The sequence below is a fragment of the Manihot esculenta genome, chromosome 17, assembly GCF_001659605.2.
Source record: "Manihot esculenta cultivar AM560-2 chromosome 17, M.esculenta_v8, whole genome shotgun sequence".
NCBI lineage: Eukaryota > Viridiplantae > Streptophyta > Magnoliopsida > Malpighiales > Euphorbiaceae > Manihot > Manihot esculenta.
This window is the reverse complement of record NC_035177.2, coordinates 22,971,028-22,987,666: the sequence shown is the minus strand read 5'-3', so window position 1 is coordinate 22,987,666 and position 16,639 is coordinate 22,971,028. Positions and strand designations below refer to the sequence as shown.

The following is a 16,639-nucleotide window of genomic DNA, read 5'->3' as shown; positions in this document are numbered from 1 at the left end:
TGCTAATGTTGGGGTTTGGGATGGTAGTGTAGTAAGGGGAGAAATATAGACGTTAGGTGGTTTTGCCGCATTTGGTGCTTGAACTTACAAGCAGTGTTTTAATCCATAGGATTCATAGACAGTTAAGCTTGGAAATAGCTATTCATGGAGCTAAAGATGCATATCAATTATTGGGAATTTTATTAATATTATAGAACTTTTTATACATAAATTCATTAACACAATGGAAAACAAATTAAAATAGTTTCTATGTTGATTTATTTACTTTTCGATATTAAATTAATTTTGTCATTGTATAGGTAAAAGCCACTTCCTGGAGTGGATGGTTAAAATGAGCTCCATTACGTTTCTTTAGCACAAATGGACTGTTATTTATCAGGACGACTTGCCTCAATGATCCCTGCGGTGAATGAGAATATCATACTTGTAACAAATTTGAAGGCTGTATGATGAGGATGTAAAACTAATTAATTATATTTTTTTAAGGACCCATCCAGCAAAGTTTAATATACGTTCAAATAGTTTTTTTTTTTTTTTCCAAACGTTCAAATAGTTATTTCGTTTCCTCTGACCCTCTGCTTTGCCGCCGTAGAAACCATCTTAAGGGCCTCCACTTTGTATGGTTTAGCAATCTTTTACAAAATTGAGAGGCCATTAAGAGTAGGAGCTATTGGTCTTTGATGGAGCAAAATAAATAACCACATTTTGCCTTTTAGGCCGAAAGTCCTATATGCGAAGGCCGATAATGTTATCCCAGCACCGTCTCAGCCTCGTTTGAGAGAATTTAGCGATTTAGGCCCCAGCTAAAATTCCCATTATATAGAATTTTGTGATTGTCGCAGTAAAGAAATAACTGTATTGGGCCGTTCAGTCATTTTCGGAGCCCGAAATCTTAACTGTTTTGGGCCTCAAGGCTCATTTTGTAACCCAAATTATTGGCCATTTTGGGCTATGTCGAAAACCAATCAAGTACTAAAGGCCCGGGTACAAAGCCCTATAGACTTAGTTTTAGGCCTATTGGGCCCAGATCGTCACATACAGTGTAAACATAGAAGCCCAATAAAATTGGATTTGAGCCTGGATAAGCCTAGTAAATTGAATTTTGGGAATTGACCCAGTTAAAGTGACCATCCGTCAATATTGGCCCGCAGGCTCATTTTGCGTTTAGAGTGCAATTTAGACTTTTGCGCTTCAGTAGACTTGTTCCTAGTTCGAGCCTCTAGGGCCTACACGACCAAAGTCTCAGAGCCCAAATAAATGGTTTTTCCCAGCTTCAACTTATCAGAGGCATCATCGGTCCAAGTTGAAAGCTCGAGGGTTTTCGTGGTCCTAAATTCCATTATTGTAAGGCCATACGAAAATAACAGCGGAAATGAGTAGGTTCTCTCCAAAACAAATATCAATATTCTCTTCCCTGAATTACTGTCTTGCGGTCTGAAATGAGTCCTCAACATCTCTGCTCTCAGGGTTATCCTGCAAAGGGATACCAGTTAACAAGGGAGATTTTGAGTTCTTTAAAACAAAGCATAAAAACATACACCTAAAATAGCAAGTACCAAGTCAACTCTGGTACCTTTTATGGCGATGTCAGATGCAGCAGGAAGTCAATGAAGGGGTTAACAGCAGAACACAAATCTCTCTCCTATTTATTGGAGGAAGGATCGGATAAGCTTGTAACCTGGTTTATACATTTCACAATTTATAAATTAAAATTAAATTAAATTAAATTAGATTAAAAAAAGAAAAGAAAAGAAAAGAAAAGAAAAAGAAGAAAGAAAGAACGAAGCAACATATTTCCTCTACAAACTTTTACACATCAATTTAAAGTGGAATCCCCTCTCCCAAAATCATTGCTTTGTGGTAATATGAAGAACTGAACTTCAAGAGCGAGTAGGTTTCAAATCCATTCATAAAATCTAAGCCATTATTTAAAGATTTCACACAATTAATTGCAATGAGGAATTCCTGAAAATCATCCATTAAAATTGAACCACTCTGCGTGCCTTCTCCTTTTCAGTGTCCAGTACAATTTGGTATCAGCATTAGAATGATATTTCCATTTCCACCACTTCTGTAATTTTTCCATTTCACATTGCAAACCGATATTCAAGTTGATGAAATAAGGCAAATTAATGGGAACTAAAAAATGAAACATAAATAGATAAGACATGCACAATAACTTGCTAATAATCTACGCAAAGTCAATGGCATATCACAACTAACAAATTGTTGAAAGAAGAAAATGAGAGCACCAACCAATGACAAGAGAGAGTAGCACATTCATGTAAAAGGCCAAAACAACTTCACCATCAGCCAAGGTCGAACCTGAATCCAGTTCTCTGAATCAGTTCCTCCTATAATCTTGGATCATATCTGACAAGATGAAAGGACATCTGAAGCCAGTTCTCTGAAGCCTTTGACTAAGAGAAACCGACTGTAATCATAATGATGGTAGCAGAAACCTAAGGCAGAGAATGAAGGTATCACCAAGTAATCAAAAGATGATAACAGAAAACTAAGGAAAAGAATGCAAGTACCATCGAGTGTTATGACAATAATATGTCAGAATTCTTTAATTCAGCAGTTATTCTGGCAAAGAGAGGAAAAACTAGATCACATCATACCCACTGAGCAATCTTGCTATACAACAGTTCTCGTGCAAATGAATTGAGGTAGCCTTCATACTGAACCTCGGAGACAGCAACATGGCAGTCAGAGTTTACTCACAATGGAAGTGAAAATAAGTCTGCAGTATTCACTCTTTTAATGCCATAAGTATAATCCTGTTGTCCTCCGACATTCTCCTGTAATGAAGCTGGCAGCTGTTTCTGCTCTTCTGCTGTTGACCCAAGCATCATCAGTCACAAGTTTTGGCAATGTCAGGAAAAACAATGGAACAGTTCCAAAACTTTTATCATATAAGGGCCGATAAAAGGCAGCTCAATAGACATAGGCAGCAGAATCACATACATGAGACCCAACATAAGGTGGACCTCTTTGAATATCACATAGTTGTGAAAGGCTCAAGGGGCACCAAAGCGCAAAGGGAGTTTGGAGCCTAGGCGCAGGCGCACGCCTGGGCAACTTGAGGCGCAAAAAAGAAAAAAAATCCAAAAATTCATTAACATTCAAGTAACATAAACCAAAATATAATAAAGTTAAGTACCAAACATCAAACGTTGATACTCACAATTCTATAATCACAATTCACATTAACAATTCTATCACCACAATCATAATGCACATTCATAATCGCAGTTTCACTATTCACATAATACATTACTTTGACTCTCTCTACAATCACAATGGCACAATTCACAATACATCAAATATTACACTGCACCTCATCCACCTATGACCTAACCTACTAACGCGCGAAGACTCCAACCCAAAAGCCCGACTTTATTTCTCTCTCCACCTACCCACTTCAAGTCTTTCAAAACATCCTTTCTTTTCCCCTTTTTTTTCCTTTTCTTTCGTCATCTCGACCTTTCTTCTGCCTGAGCCTGCTGTTACTTGCCTACTTGGGATGTAAACATCTTCCTATTAGAAAAGCATAACCTAGATCCAAATTCCCAGTGAGGGTAAGTGAATCTAACTGAATATACTGATTCATTATAATTCTCATCCGATTTGATCGATTCACATTTGATTCTTGACTAATTTCGATTCACCCATAGATTCATATTGGACTCGTGAATCAACTCAAATTGTACCATTCTAATAACATTGCTCGGCACCTCAAAGTTGGTAAAAAATATAACAAGAGTAACAACACAAGCATGCTTCTCCACGTGATGTCATGGCCTCTTTTGAGAGGATATGAGATCAAAAGGGAAGTCGTGTCTCTATAACTTTAGCAGCTGACCTATGTACAATAGTAATCTGCTTTGCCAATAATATCAACATTGAAAGAGACATGAAACTGAACAAATTGATAACAGATTCAATATCCTTCCAATGCTGTTCAAATGTTATTTTAATGTCAAATAAGAATAACAAACATAAACAATAATCTATGTAATCAGATATAATCTTCAAATCAAAATAAACATCCATGACAAACTCTCTCTTTACAAAGAACTAATAACAGCAAGGACTACAATCGTGTAGCTATACAACCAATATCAACCTGTAGCATTTAATTAGAAGCAAAAAAAAAAAAAAAAACAATTTCAAAAGTAAGCAGTTATATGGATTGTGAGATCTACCAGATAAATGCCTTTGGCATCAGGAGAGCTTTAGAAGCTATAAACAGCAAATAGCCATGGTGTCCATGGGACCTGCATTGGAAAGGTAATCCGTAGAGAATATCTTCAAAAGTCAAAACAATGGGGGTGTCCTCAAGTTTACCAAAATCATTAAATTAGCAATACAAGAATCAACAGAGGAGAACAGAAAACCACAGAAGAATCACACATTTTGTTTCCATCCATCCAGCACTTTCCTGCTGCCTGACACCGTATCATGGCATTTCTCCAAGAGAGAAACAGCGAGGTCAAAATCGTAAACTTGATTCGGAAAGAACTTGATAACCGCCTTTTATCCGCAAACCCTAACCAAGCCATCAATACTGACGATGAGATTTTTCAAATAATTGAACAAAAACAATCCCTAATTCAATTATTTTAACACGAATAACCGACATCAAAGGAGAAAATATGCTCCTCCAAATAAGGGTCAGTGCTAATTCTTGCAATCTGAAACATCGTAGAAGTACCAATTGATCCTACAATAAGTAGTGATTTCATATCCTAACAAAGCAATTGCCAAACAGATAATGTAGAGAGGATAAATGGATTACAATATATCGAATTTTGTGGACGGAGGAGCGATAGGAGTCGCGGCCATTGGAAATGATGTCGCGGAGGAGTGTACCACTCCTGCGACGAGAACTTCTGCAAAACCCTTTCCTGGGTACCGTGCTATTCATTTTCCACCGCCATTTCTTCCTTCCACGTCTCTTCTTCTACCGCCACCGTTATACATTATGATTTGCGTACGGAGAGAGAGAAATGCAGATTGCAATTCCCGCCGGCTCTGCACAATCAAAATGTAAAACGCGCGGCGCGTGTCAAGCTCATACCCTATAGGGGAAAAAGTAATATAGATATATTTTTTTACGTAGAGATACGGTACATGTTTTTGTTTTTTTTTTTTTTTGTCGAAGATATGGTACATGTTTACTATCGTGAGTTCATTGACAATTTGGCCACGGCCAATCACATAGCCTTTTGTTTGGGCAAATATGAGAGATGAAATAAAATAATAATAAAATAAAAATTATCTCATAATATTTGGATCGAGGAAATGGTAAAGAAATTAAAAAAGGAAAATACATTTGTTTCTCCTGTTGGAAATAAAAATAAGTGAACACAAACTAATTTTTTTGTTTTTGTAATTACTATTTTATTCTTTATTTTTAAATAAAAAATTAAACATTATCACTCGCAAACTTAATTTGATGACAATATATTTGGATAAATCCAAAAAATTTTAAATTCTACTCTTTCAATTTTTAATTCTTATTTAAACAAAAATTAAAAATTAAAAGATATTAATACAATTTTTTAATTGAAATGTTATTTTTCTATTAAAGAAAACGTAACTATAGTAAAATAAAATTATTTCCTTCCCTTATTTATTTTCTCACTTTCTAAACAAAATAAAATATTAATTAAAAAAAAATTATTCTCAAATTATTTTTTCTCTCCTCAACTTTACCATATCCAAACAAACAAAAAAAAAAATCATATAACCAGTATTAGTTAATTTTGCCTTACCTCTAGGTCTTGTAATGAAATCAAATCCTTTGATGCTTTTTTTTTTTACCCGAGAATATGGTTTGGATATATAGTCTTAGATAGGATTGGTATGAGAAAAATCGATTAGTGCTATTGCAGCGCATACACATTTCTCATATATATATTGAACTTATATTTATATTTAAAAAACATATTTATAAATATGATTATATACTTAAAATATCTTATAATTTTTTTCGCTGAAATTAATTACTATAATTATTTTGTTGGTTGCATGTCTTTCTCTCAACATAAAATGAAAAGATAAAGAATTTAGAATAAATTAAGCCATTAATCCAAAGAATTAGTCAGGATATATACTCCAATAAAGACAAAAAAAAAAGAAAAAAAAAAAAAGAAAAGAGAATTCTTATTATTGAAGTATGAAAATTATAGATTCGCCTGCTGAGCTGTTATTGTTACCGCAATCACACATCAACTGTTGTGACATGTATTATGTTCTAAAGCATATATGAGAAAATGATTGGCCACTATGCAATCTGTTATACAAACTTTTAACGTCCATTTCAGCCTATTAGACTAAAGATTCTAGGTTTGTTTGATTCCATGAGTATAGGATTAGAAAAAATAAAACGTAATAAAAGCTTAATTTAATAATATTATTAACATAATAAACTCCAGAAAGATATGTTATATACTATAGATAGTGGATAGGTGATTGAATAATTAGTGCATGAATACGGAGTTGACAGTTTATTCTCAGGTGCTAATTAAGAGATTTGATTCTCCATGATATTATTCTGTGTAATTTCTAATAAAAAAAAATTGAATTTGACTAGTTTATGGCATGAGTTTGCCAAAATCAGAAAAGTGGAAAGTGGAGAATCATGGATTTTTTTTCCCCTTCCACTGTAATTTTCAGCCACAATCAAGTTAAAATGGCATATACAAGTTAGCTACGATAATACTGATTATGAAAATTAAACAAGTAGATTATAATATTGAATATACATACAACTGCACATCCACATGACTAACTCTGAGCCCAGCAATTGAAGTACATCACTCTTTGAAAGGATTCTTCTGCCTGTTTTTTCTTCCTTTCTTCGTCACCACCGCTGTTACCGCTAGAGAAGTAGTCTTTATTACTAGCATTAGAACGTTGAGGGGTTGAATTCCGTTTGGAATCGTGATCAGAATGACCTTGAATGGAAACCACACTAGCAGCCTTGCAAATTCTGTTTATATAACTCATCTTTCTTTCTTTTGCTTTTCAGTGTGATCTCCCTAGTATTGTGAACTAATATTGTCTCTTGCAAGTGTTTTGGCGAACAGGGGATTAGGGTTTGCTATAAATAGGGAGATAGTGTGAGCTCTCAGCTAGTGGTTTTTCTAAAATCTACGGGAAGGAAATCCAAATTCTACAGGTGGAGGAACCACGGTTTCTGGCTTTTCAATTGGCGAGGTTTGGAAGCATTGATGATGTCAAACGAGGGTGGATTTCTTGGCCACGTCTCAAGAGACGCGGCAAATCCTGCTAAAACGAGCAATGCCAATTGTCAGGGTCAACTAAAGAATAAAGATATAGAACCAAATTTGTTTTTTCTTCAGTTTACGAGGCTTGTGGCCAGTTCATTCGCTTATTAAACTTTCTATCGGATCTATCTTGCTTGTCTACCGTCTCATATCTATTGTGGGGTAATCGGATTACGATGATGCCTTGTCCCAGTATTGCAGTGGCATTGAATTTGAGAAACTCTGGATAATCATAGAAATTTACCCCATGTATCAGCTATTTTGTTTCTTATCCAATATCCAACATGTTAATGCGTATGGCTACCACAGGCAGCGGAAACGATAGAGAATGCTAGAGGACATATCTGAGCTAATCCTTTCTTGGAAGTTGAAATTTGAGGGGCATCGAGTCAAGGGCCAACAGGTTTTTTAAATCATTCCCTGTCGTCTCTTGGTTGGTAATACCAGGCGACTTATAGATCTTATCAGGGCATAGGAATTTCCTAGATAACAGCGACCAATAGTTGGCATCCTTTTGTGAAGGATTAACTGGTAATGAATTGAGCATTGCACTCTCCTATAATGCTAGAAATACAATGCTACCTTTAATAAGCTCAACAAAATGGAAGGACACCGGCACTCGCCTAGCTGAAGCAAAAATGGAAAATCAACCACTGGCGATAGGCTTGGGTACGTTAAGTCAAAAAAATTGCACAACTGTAGAAGCCAAATGAAACATTTAAATCATATTTCAATGCTTATCTTTTTCTCAATACGAATATTTCTCAAGATGGATCAGTTATGTGTATCAAAAACCAAATAAAGACAAGTTTGATTTGCCAAATAGGGAAAGCAAAAAGCAAAACTAAGTCGCAATTATCTACAGGCAGGTGGTGACAGGATAGTTTCAGCAACTCAAATCACCTCACATTTCTTTTTTACATAGAACACGCTCAGCTTCCTACATGATCTCCTCTGAATAAAACATCCTTTTAAGTAACATGAAATGGTTGGATTAATATACTTCAAGTGAAGGAATCGCATAAATCTTTTTCTTCATAGACAAGAACCTTGAGGACTACTGTCAGTCTATACAGAGTCCACTACTCCTTCAACCTGCTGTCGAGCAAGATATCTTTCCCGTCGCTCTTTCTACAACAAACAAATATACAATAGAAAAATAAATAATTCAGTGAAAAGTGAACTAGAATTTTCCTCGTGCCATTCAGACGATGACTTACCCATTCATCTATCACAAGTCCTTCCCCAATAATTCTTGGACCCGCATCTTCTGGAGGCTTTTTACGTGCCTCAACTGCAGCCTCAGCATCAGCCAATTGGCGCTTTAACTTCTCCAAAGCCTAAAAGATAAAGATGCACATCCACACAAAAGGAGATTTCTTTTTAAGCTCCTAATGCATGTGAAAAATAAACAAACACAAGGAAATCAATGCAGATGGACACACATTGACTTCTGTAATTACTGCATTGATACTTACAGGACTAGTACGCTCTGGATCTAGGAAAACAACTCGCAATATTTGCTCTATTGATACTTGATCCTTCTGCTCATCAAACTACAAGGGAAAAAAAAGCATCCAACAGTATGAAAAACAAACTCATCAAGGCAAATTTGAATAACTCAAAATATAGTTTCAGAGACACATAGGAGCAAGAAGCGACTTGAGAAGAAATTTTGCAGTGTCCATCCTATAAAAACACTGATGCTGCTATTTTTATTTGCTTACTGGAAGGCAACTCCTTAATTCCTTATGCATATTTGATATTTGTCAGCATCAAACCAACATGACATAGGGAGATATTTTCTTTTGATGAAGACATGTAAAAATGCTTAACATGTCCAATGTTGCCCTCATGTGCCTACCAATTGGGGTCTCCTAAGAAATCCTAATTGTTGGCTTGTTCAAAGATAGACGGTGTTATTTATGAATTCAAGATATCTTGAAGTAGCAATGGTATAAAAGGGCATAAAAGTTATGAGATCAAGATTGAAAATATGAAAATATTAGCACATATCACTTGAAGGTAACAATTAAATGAATCAGTTACACACCAGCTCAGGCACATAATCCATTGCCCCTTTCACCTTTAGACTCAAAATCTTAAATTTAACCTTGCTCTTCTGTTCAACCGGTTTCTCATTGTTTTCTGGCAGCTCAACAAACTTGAATACTGGCATTCAAAATAAAGAAGAATATTTTATAAGTATGGATTAGCAAATAGATATTGTCCCGAACACAGTAAAATGACCAGAGCATTAAGGCTTAATTACCAGTTGCTATGATGCTTTCCCCAGGGGCAAGAATAGCACCTGGAGGACGCATGAAGCAGCTTTTTGGTGCAGTTGTTTGAAACTAAAGCAGGAAGAACAAGTAACTCATTAGATGATTTTTTTGAGTTGGTGAAAAATGTACAAGCTCTATAAATCCTGCAATAGTTGTCGCAGTAAAAAAATTTTAACCAAAAACAGAAGCAGGAACGAAACAAATTCTTAACCTTGTACCTTGAAAGCCACATGGGATTTGCTAGTATTCTTTATTTTGATGGCACTCCTGACCTGCTTACCAGGTTCATCTAGACAAGATAAAACACACCAAACAGAAACAAACCATCAGGCACTATTATTCTTCTACTAAGCCATTGATAATACAGTTTTTAAAAGAATAAGTAATATATTAATGAAAAAAAGAGGAAATATTTTTTTTTTCAGAAAAAGGAAAGCAATACTTGTGAAAAGAACAGGAATTTGATGAAAAGCGCTAATATATCTATCAAAATAAGTTCCCATAACAGTAATACTTAGCATACAATCTCAGAGGCCTCACTCCAATTCCTCGAAGGAGTAACAAAGGTAAGAAGCATGATAGAAAAACCTAAACTTTTAGAATTCAATAGGCAGTATGCCTAAATTAATGAGCCATCATAAAGTACTAATAATACAGCAATACCAGTGTGTACAACCCAAACACAACACCCCCCTCCCCCCTAACACCCAAGTAATATTCCTATGCAGCTCCTTGAACTTGCACCTCTCTTCCTAAAAATGTGGGTTCAGAAATTTTGGCGACATTTTTATCTTTAATCATCAAATATTTAATTCATCATTGGAGAAGTAACCAATTTTCCGGCCTAACATGAACACAATCTATTAAGCTCTTGTTTGGAATCAAATATTTCACAAGAATTGAATTTAATTAAATTCAATTCTTTTCTATTATGTCTTGTTTGGAATGAAAGAATTCATTTATTTTAAAATTTTGACATACCTAATGTCAGGACTCCGGATACTTTCATTCCAACCCGTCCCCCAATAATAATAATAAATTAATAATAACATATTTCATGTCGAGCCTATTGGAAATCAAACTTCAAAGTTGAATTCTAATAGTAATGAGCTAAAACTCATTTGTAAGTATTAAAAAATATTATTAATAATAATAAGTTTAAACGCCTATTTGAAGTGAGACGATTCAGTTATCTGACTACTAAAGAATGAAGCGGAAAATTCTCCAATGTAAAAATTTTATGGCCGTAAAAATATGAATTATCACAAAGGAAAGTTGCCCCTAAAGGATTGGCCAGAAAAATGATATGTTGAAGCCAAGTTTTACATTACCAGTAATCTACAAGAAAACAAAGTTTTGGAACACTTGACCAGTTCGGGCTCATAACGCAACAACTAAAAAAAGTAATAGTCAGAAATTAGCATGAGAAATATTTTTTAGGTAAAACAAAGCAAAAAGTTAACAAAATTAACTGAGAATAAAACATGGAAAATAGATAACAATCATAGCAAACTAGATCAGCCAAAATGAAGGAATAAAATTAAAAAAACCAAAAAAAAAACAGAAAGGGAAAAAAATTACAAGGAAAGTAGAGCTTAGTTGCAGGATCAAGCTTAAGGCGACGCCGCGTTGGTAAAAACGATCTGGCGACCGAAGAGACCGAATTCGAAGCATAAGCATTCGATCCTTCAACTTGAGCGTTATTTTGGTGGTGGAGATGCGTTAACGATGAAGAAGACGGCGTCGTGTTGGCGTTGCTTCCTCGAAACGGCAGCTTGAAAAATCCCCAGACTTTGTTGCCATTACTATAATTATCCGGTGGAGACTTCTGGTCAGCTATGGCCATGATTAACTGATGCTTCAATTTGTCTTCCAGAGCATGAAGCACGGCGTCGTTTATTTCTGCTACTCTCTGAGTTAGTTTCTTAACAAGAAATAAAAAGAAAAGGAGGGATAGAACTCAGAGAGGAACCTTTTTCTTCTCGTTTTTGTAGTGATGAAAGACGAAGACAGGCTGTTGAGAGAGTCGAGCTGAAGGCAGAAGGCTCAAGGCTGAAAGCTTGAAGCTGAGAGTCGAGAAAGACACAGCCGGATTTTAGAGAAAGGATTAGTTGATTTTGATAAGTCGCATTCATATCCGCGCCTCAACAATTTATACAGTATAAATCCGGCACATAAACTGCGTCGTACATTGTGACCATGGGTCCGTCTATGGCTTTGGAGTTCTCGTATTTTGACCCACGCCACATTTTTCTGAATTTGGAAACTACGTCGCATTTCCGGCTATATACAAAATACATTACATAACATTCCCTGTGAAATAATTATATTACGGTCGAACCGGAGACCACGACCCTCACCCTCCCGCCCCTATCCTTTTTTACTTCTTTTTGCTCCTTTTTAACTACGCGTTGACGTTGGATGTTGACTTTGGAGGCAAAGTGGGTGACGCCTTGACATGTTTTGGCTCATTTTGGAGTGTTTTATTTTTTGGTGGGATTAGTTGATTAAATCAGCTTTCAAATGATTGATATCAGAGAAAAAACTTTTAATTAGAACCATTAATCAGTGATCATTAACTTTTTTTCCTCTAATTTCTAATTCAACTTTTATGATTGACATTGAAATCAATTTTTAATACAATGATTATGATGCCTTCTAAGTTTTATTTAAATTTTTTTTTAGAAAAATATGTGACAATGCATAAAATGATATCAATATAAAGTCTATGAGTCTGATTATTGTCTCAATATCTTTTAAATTAATTTTTTTTAATTTCATGGAAAAATACTATAAAATTATAAAATGCATCAAATCCTTGTTAAAGTTTTCCAAATAACTTTATTGAAAAAACATTTTTAAATATAAGAAAATCAAATAGTGTTTGAAATATATTTTTAGAATCATAGAAAGAATTTCTTAATTCAAACTGTAATCTCATGCAAAGAATTTTTAGACCTTAAGAAATAAACAAATTAAAATATTATTATTTTTTAAGTGTCATCAAATGTGAAAGGGCAAAAAAAACCGCTTTCTTGAGTGCAGGTGGATGCTACTCAACCGAAGAGGAATTATTTAAAATAAAATAAAATACATTTACTATTTTTCAATGGCTGACGTGGCATATTTTGCGATTGATATGCATAGAGATTATATTTCAATTTAAATTGAAAAATTAATTTGAATACACTTATTTCGGTTTTTTAATTTAATTAATTAAAATATTTTATTTGATTTAATTAATATTTTTTAAATTAATTTTTTAATTTAATTTAATTTAAATATATTAAATAATTATTTAATTGAATTAATCGATTTTATTTTATACTATTATATTAATATTTATTAATTCAATACCAGTTTAAATTTAATTTCTTGATGTTAAATTTATAAATTTTAATTTTAATATAATTAAATTAATTTTTATTAATTTAATTTAATTTAATTATATTTTAATAATTATTTTAATTTAATTTTTAATATTTTTAAAATTTAATTTTTTTATTTTTTTAATTCAGATCACACAGCCCTGCTTAGTGTTGTACCCTGACCAGTCAATCACGGCACTAGTCGAGGCAAAAATAAACGGAAAACACGTTGCCAATCCAAATACGCTGTAATCAGTTCGGCTTGTAGCAACGGAGCCCATGTTTTTTCCCCTTTTCCGAAGAAAATAACTCATGGCTTCTAAAGGAAGGTTCTAGGTCCAATAAAGATAAAATATTACAGGCTTAAAAGAAAACTAATGAAAGCTCAAATAAAAAACTAAAATTTATTTAGTATTGAGGTTTTTTTTTTTATCAGCAAGAAATTTACATTATAAAACTATAAAATGCAGCAAATTATTATAACAAAAATTATAGAAAAAATAAATAATATAAAAATCAATATTATGATAATGATTTTTTGATATTTTCGAGACAAAGAGGAAATGAGCATTAGAGCGGGGGAAAGCAGGCTTATCGGTTGTGTACTGTCTGGAACTAACTTCATGTGGTGGGGATGCACACCATGACTTGGATAATCCAACAAAAATTTCCATACGATTAAACAATGTCGAACCTGGACAATGAACAGGGCCATTAATGACCTTACCATTTACCAAATAACTGGAGTAGGCCCATCATGTGCCTAATCCAGCTAATGTAATTACATATTAATAAAATATTATTAATGAAAAACTTATTATTTGGATAAATTTAGTTAATTTGTTAAAAGCAATATTCGAAGCCATACAGTAAACAAAAATTTTTAAAATCGTTAATTAAGTTAGATTCATAACTGAATTATTGAATTTTTTGTAATAAACAAACGATGCACATATGTTGGTGGCAAGGTCTCTTTAATTCTATGAGTGAAGGGCTTTTTTTTAATTTTTCTATTTTGCATGAGGTATACCAATAACAAATTTAACTCTGAAACGATGAATAACACAATATTCAAGTAAATTCAAAACTATAATTTATAAATATTTCTTAATAAAGATCTATAAGTATAAATGATATAAAGGTCCTGAGAGAGACTCCTCGGCCTGCTTAAACTTCATTTTATTCTTAGCAGAATCAACAGCACTAGAGAAATGCCTGCTGTGCTTTGAAGAAGAAGAGTAAGAAGCATAATTTATCAAAGACTTGACGGTTGAACCACACTTATATACTTGATCTTTCATGCCTTGCACCACTCGCATTTCTGTTTGTAATACAAAATCTATATTCTTTTTAACACCGATAACAATATAAGAATTTCAAGATTTTTGTTTGGAGGTTTCATTTTATATACAGAGGCGTAGTACAGTGTAAAGCCATGAACATGCTATGCAGTTGACAGAAACATTTTAGCGGATAAGACGATAAGGACAATCTTTTTCCCACGTAAAATTTGTCAGGAAGCTTATGCGCTTCGAATTGCCTTCTTTTGTTTAAAAATTTTCTGACTCAACTCGAGATATTTTCTTCAAAGATTTGATTTGGAGAAATTATTGTTACTGTATTAAATATTGATAATTCATTCATTTATTAATTTTGAGTTGTCATGCTCAGTAAATTATTTTAATTTTTTCTTTTTTGGTTAAAAATTAGTTTTTGAGAAATTTTCAATTAATTTGTGTAATTTTATGTACAAAGTCATATCTAAGACTCTTCATTAATAGATTAAAGCCGTGGACATATTCACTAACTCCAAATGATCAAAATACTTTTAGACCGAGTTATCTAGGATCATTGTCATTACACATGAGATTTTTCATTATCTGAATGCTTTTAATAGTGTTCACATATTATAACATTGAAATTGAAAAAGTGAGTTTTTGTAGGTTGTACGCTCCTGATTTTTCACTTTTCATATCACCTATTTACTATAGATTTGATTTTTAATGTTATGACACTCACGTTAAATTGTCTACTGGACAAGTGGTTGATTTGATTTTGTGGTGTCTACTAAACACAGCTAAACAACATAATCAGGAGGTTGGATTGGCAAAGGAACTTTCCAACTTCACTAACAGATCCTCAACCGATGGGTAAGGTGGGGATGTGTTTTCTAAAAGAATACAAAGTTGTGGTTGAATTGAATAATTTTATTACTGAGCAATGCAACTATTTATACACAAATTAATTATATGATTTATGAAAAATAAGATTACATGAGATAATATAAATATACACAAGATAAAATACATGATATGATAAAGATAAACTATACAATAGATGAGATAAATTCTATCACGCCCCCGCAAATCGTTAGAGTAACTAGGGGTGAGCATTCGGTCGGTTCGGTTTAAAACCGAACCGAATAAACCGAAAACCAAAATTTCAGTGTTTATAAAAATTGAACCGAACCGATTTTGGTCAGAAATCGAATCGAACTGAACCGGTCTGATTCAGTTCGATTCGGTTCGGTTTGATCGGTTTCGATTTTTAATAATTTTTTTTTATTTTTTACACTTTATTTTTAATATTTTAAAATTTAATTAAAATATTTTAATCTTAATATGATTTAATTTCTCTATATTATTGAAAAAACATATTATTATTACTAATCGGTTCGGTTTTTTCGGTTTTTTCTGATCAAAACCGAACCGAACCGAAATAATCGAAAATTTTAAAATTAAAAACCGAACCGAACCGAACCGAAATATATAAAAAATAAACCAAATTTTCAAATTGGTTCGGTTCGATCGGTTTTTTCGGTTTGAACCGAATACTGCTCACCCCTAGGAGTAACAATGGAATTGTGAGCTTGTCACATAACAATTCATGACAAGCACGAGGAAGATGTTTGGTAAAAATATCGGCTAACTGGTCCGTGGTTGAAATGTAACGAACAATAAGCTCCTTAGCAATCTTATCCCGCACAAAATGATAGTCATCCTCAATATGTTTGGTGCGAGCATGAAAAATAGGATTGACACTTAAGTAAGTAGCTTCAATATTATCACCCCAAAGAGTGGATGCTTGGGAGGGACAACACTGAATGTGAGTAAGCAAAGATTGGAGCCAAGTGACTTCCATGGTGGCAGCTCCCATAGCCCTATACTCAGTTTCAATGGAGGACTTAGCCACAGTGCATTATTTAGGGAAGCTCCAAGAAACCAAGTTTGGGCAAAGAAAAATAGCATAACCTGAGATTGATTTATGATCATAAAGATTTCCAAACCAATCGGTATCGCTATACACATTTAGTTGTTGATGAGCACTCCTGGTGATATGAAGACTAGAAGATTTAGTTGCTTAAAGATAGCATAAAATACGCTTCACAGCTATCCAATGACTCTCTTGTGGATCATGCAAAAATTGAGCAAGCTTATTAACACTAAAAGATACATTCGGCCATGTAAAACTAAGGTATTGAAGGCCACCTATAATACTGTGAAAAAGAATGGATTTTTCACAGGGCTTATCTTCATTAAGAATAACCTTATTTTGAGTAACAGCAAATGTAGACAGCCCCTTGCACGCTATCATATTGGCCTTAACAAGCAAGTCACTGATGTATTTTTGCTAAGTTAGCAATAGACCATCATTGGTTTTAGTGATTTCAACACCCAAAAAATAA

The 16,639-nt window shown here is 33.7% G+C and overlaps 1 protein-coding gene and 1 long non-coding RNA gene across 11 annotated transcripts; both read right to left on the bottom strand.

Moving 5' to 3' along the window:
- Positions 1–1,044: 1,044 nt before the first annotated feature.
- Positions 1,045–7,530, bottom strand: LOC110605184. 10 transcript variants are annotated; one of them, XR_006349180.1, is made up of 7 exons: positions 4,805–5,104; positions 4,212–4,555; positions 2,728–2,839; positions 2,538–2,589; positions 2,257–2,462; positions 1,574–1,678; positions 1,045–1,473 (listed from the first exon to the last, which is right to left on the bottom strand). It is a non-coding gene; the product is annotated as an uncharacterized LOC110605184 (long non-coding RNA). The 10 variants fall into 10 exon arrangements; XR_006349174.1 differs by adding an exon at positions 6,781–7,530 and having other exon boundaries at positions 2,257–2,839; positions 4,805–5,040; XR_006349178.1 differs by having other exon boundaries at positions 2,257–2,589.
- A 472-nt stretch (positions 7,531–8,002) lies between these two features.
- On the bottom strand, positions 8,003–11,801 carry LOC110605642 (vesicle-associated protein 4-2). Its single transcript, XM_043952355.1, has 8 exons — positions 11,559–11,801; positions 11,168–11,488; positions 9,805–9,875; positions 9,574–9,655; positions 9,355–9,473; positions 8,780–8,857; positions 8,522–8,641; positions 8,003–8,432 (listed from the first exon to the last, which is right to left on the bottom strand). The coding sequence occupies exons 1-8, from the start codon at positions 11,719–11,721 to the stop codon at positions 8,370–8,372; spliced, it is 1,017 nt and encodes a 338-aa protein (XP_043808290.1). The 5' UTR covers positions 11,722–11,801; the 3' UTR covers positions 8,003–8,369.
- Positions 11,802–16,639: the final 4,838 nt, after the last annotated feature.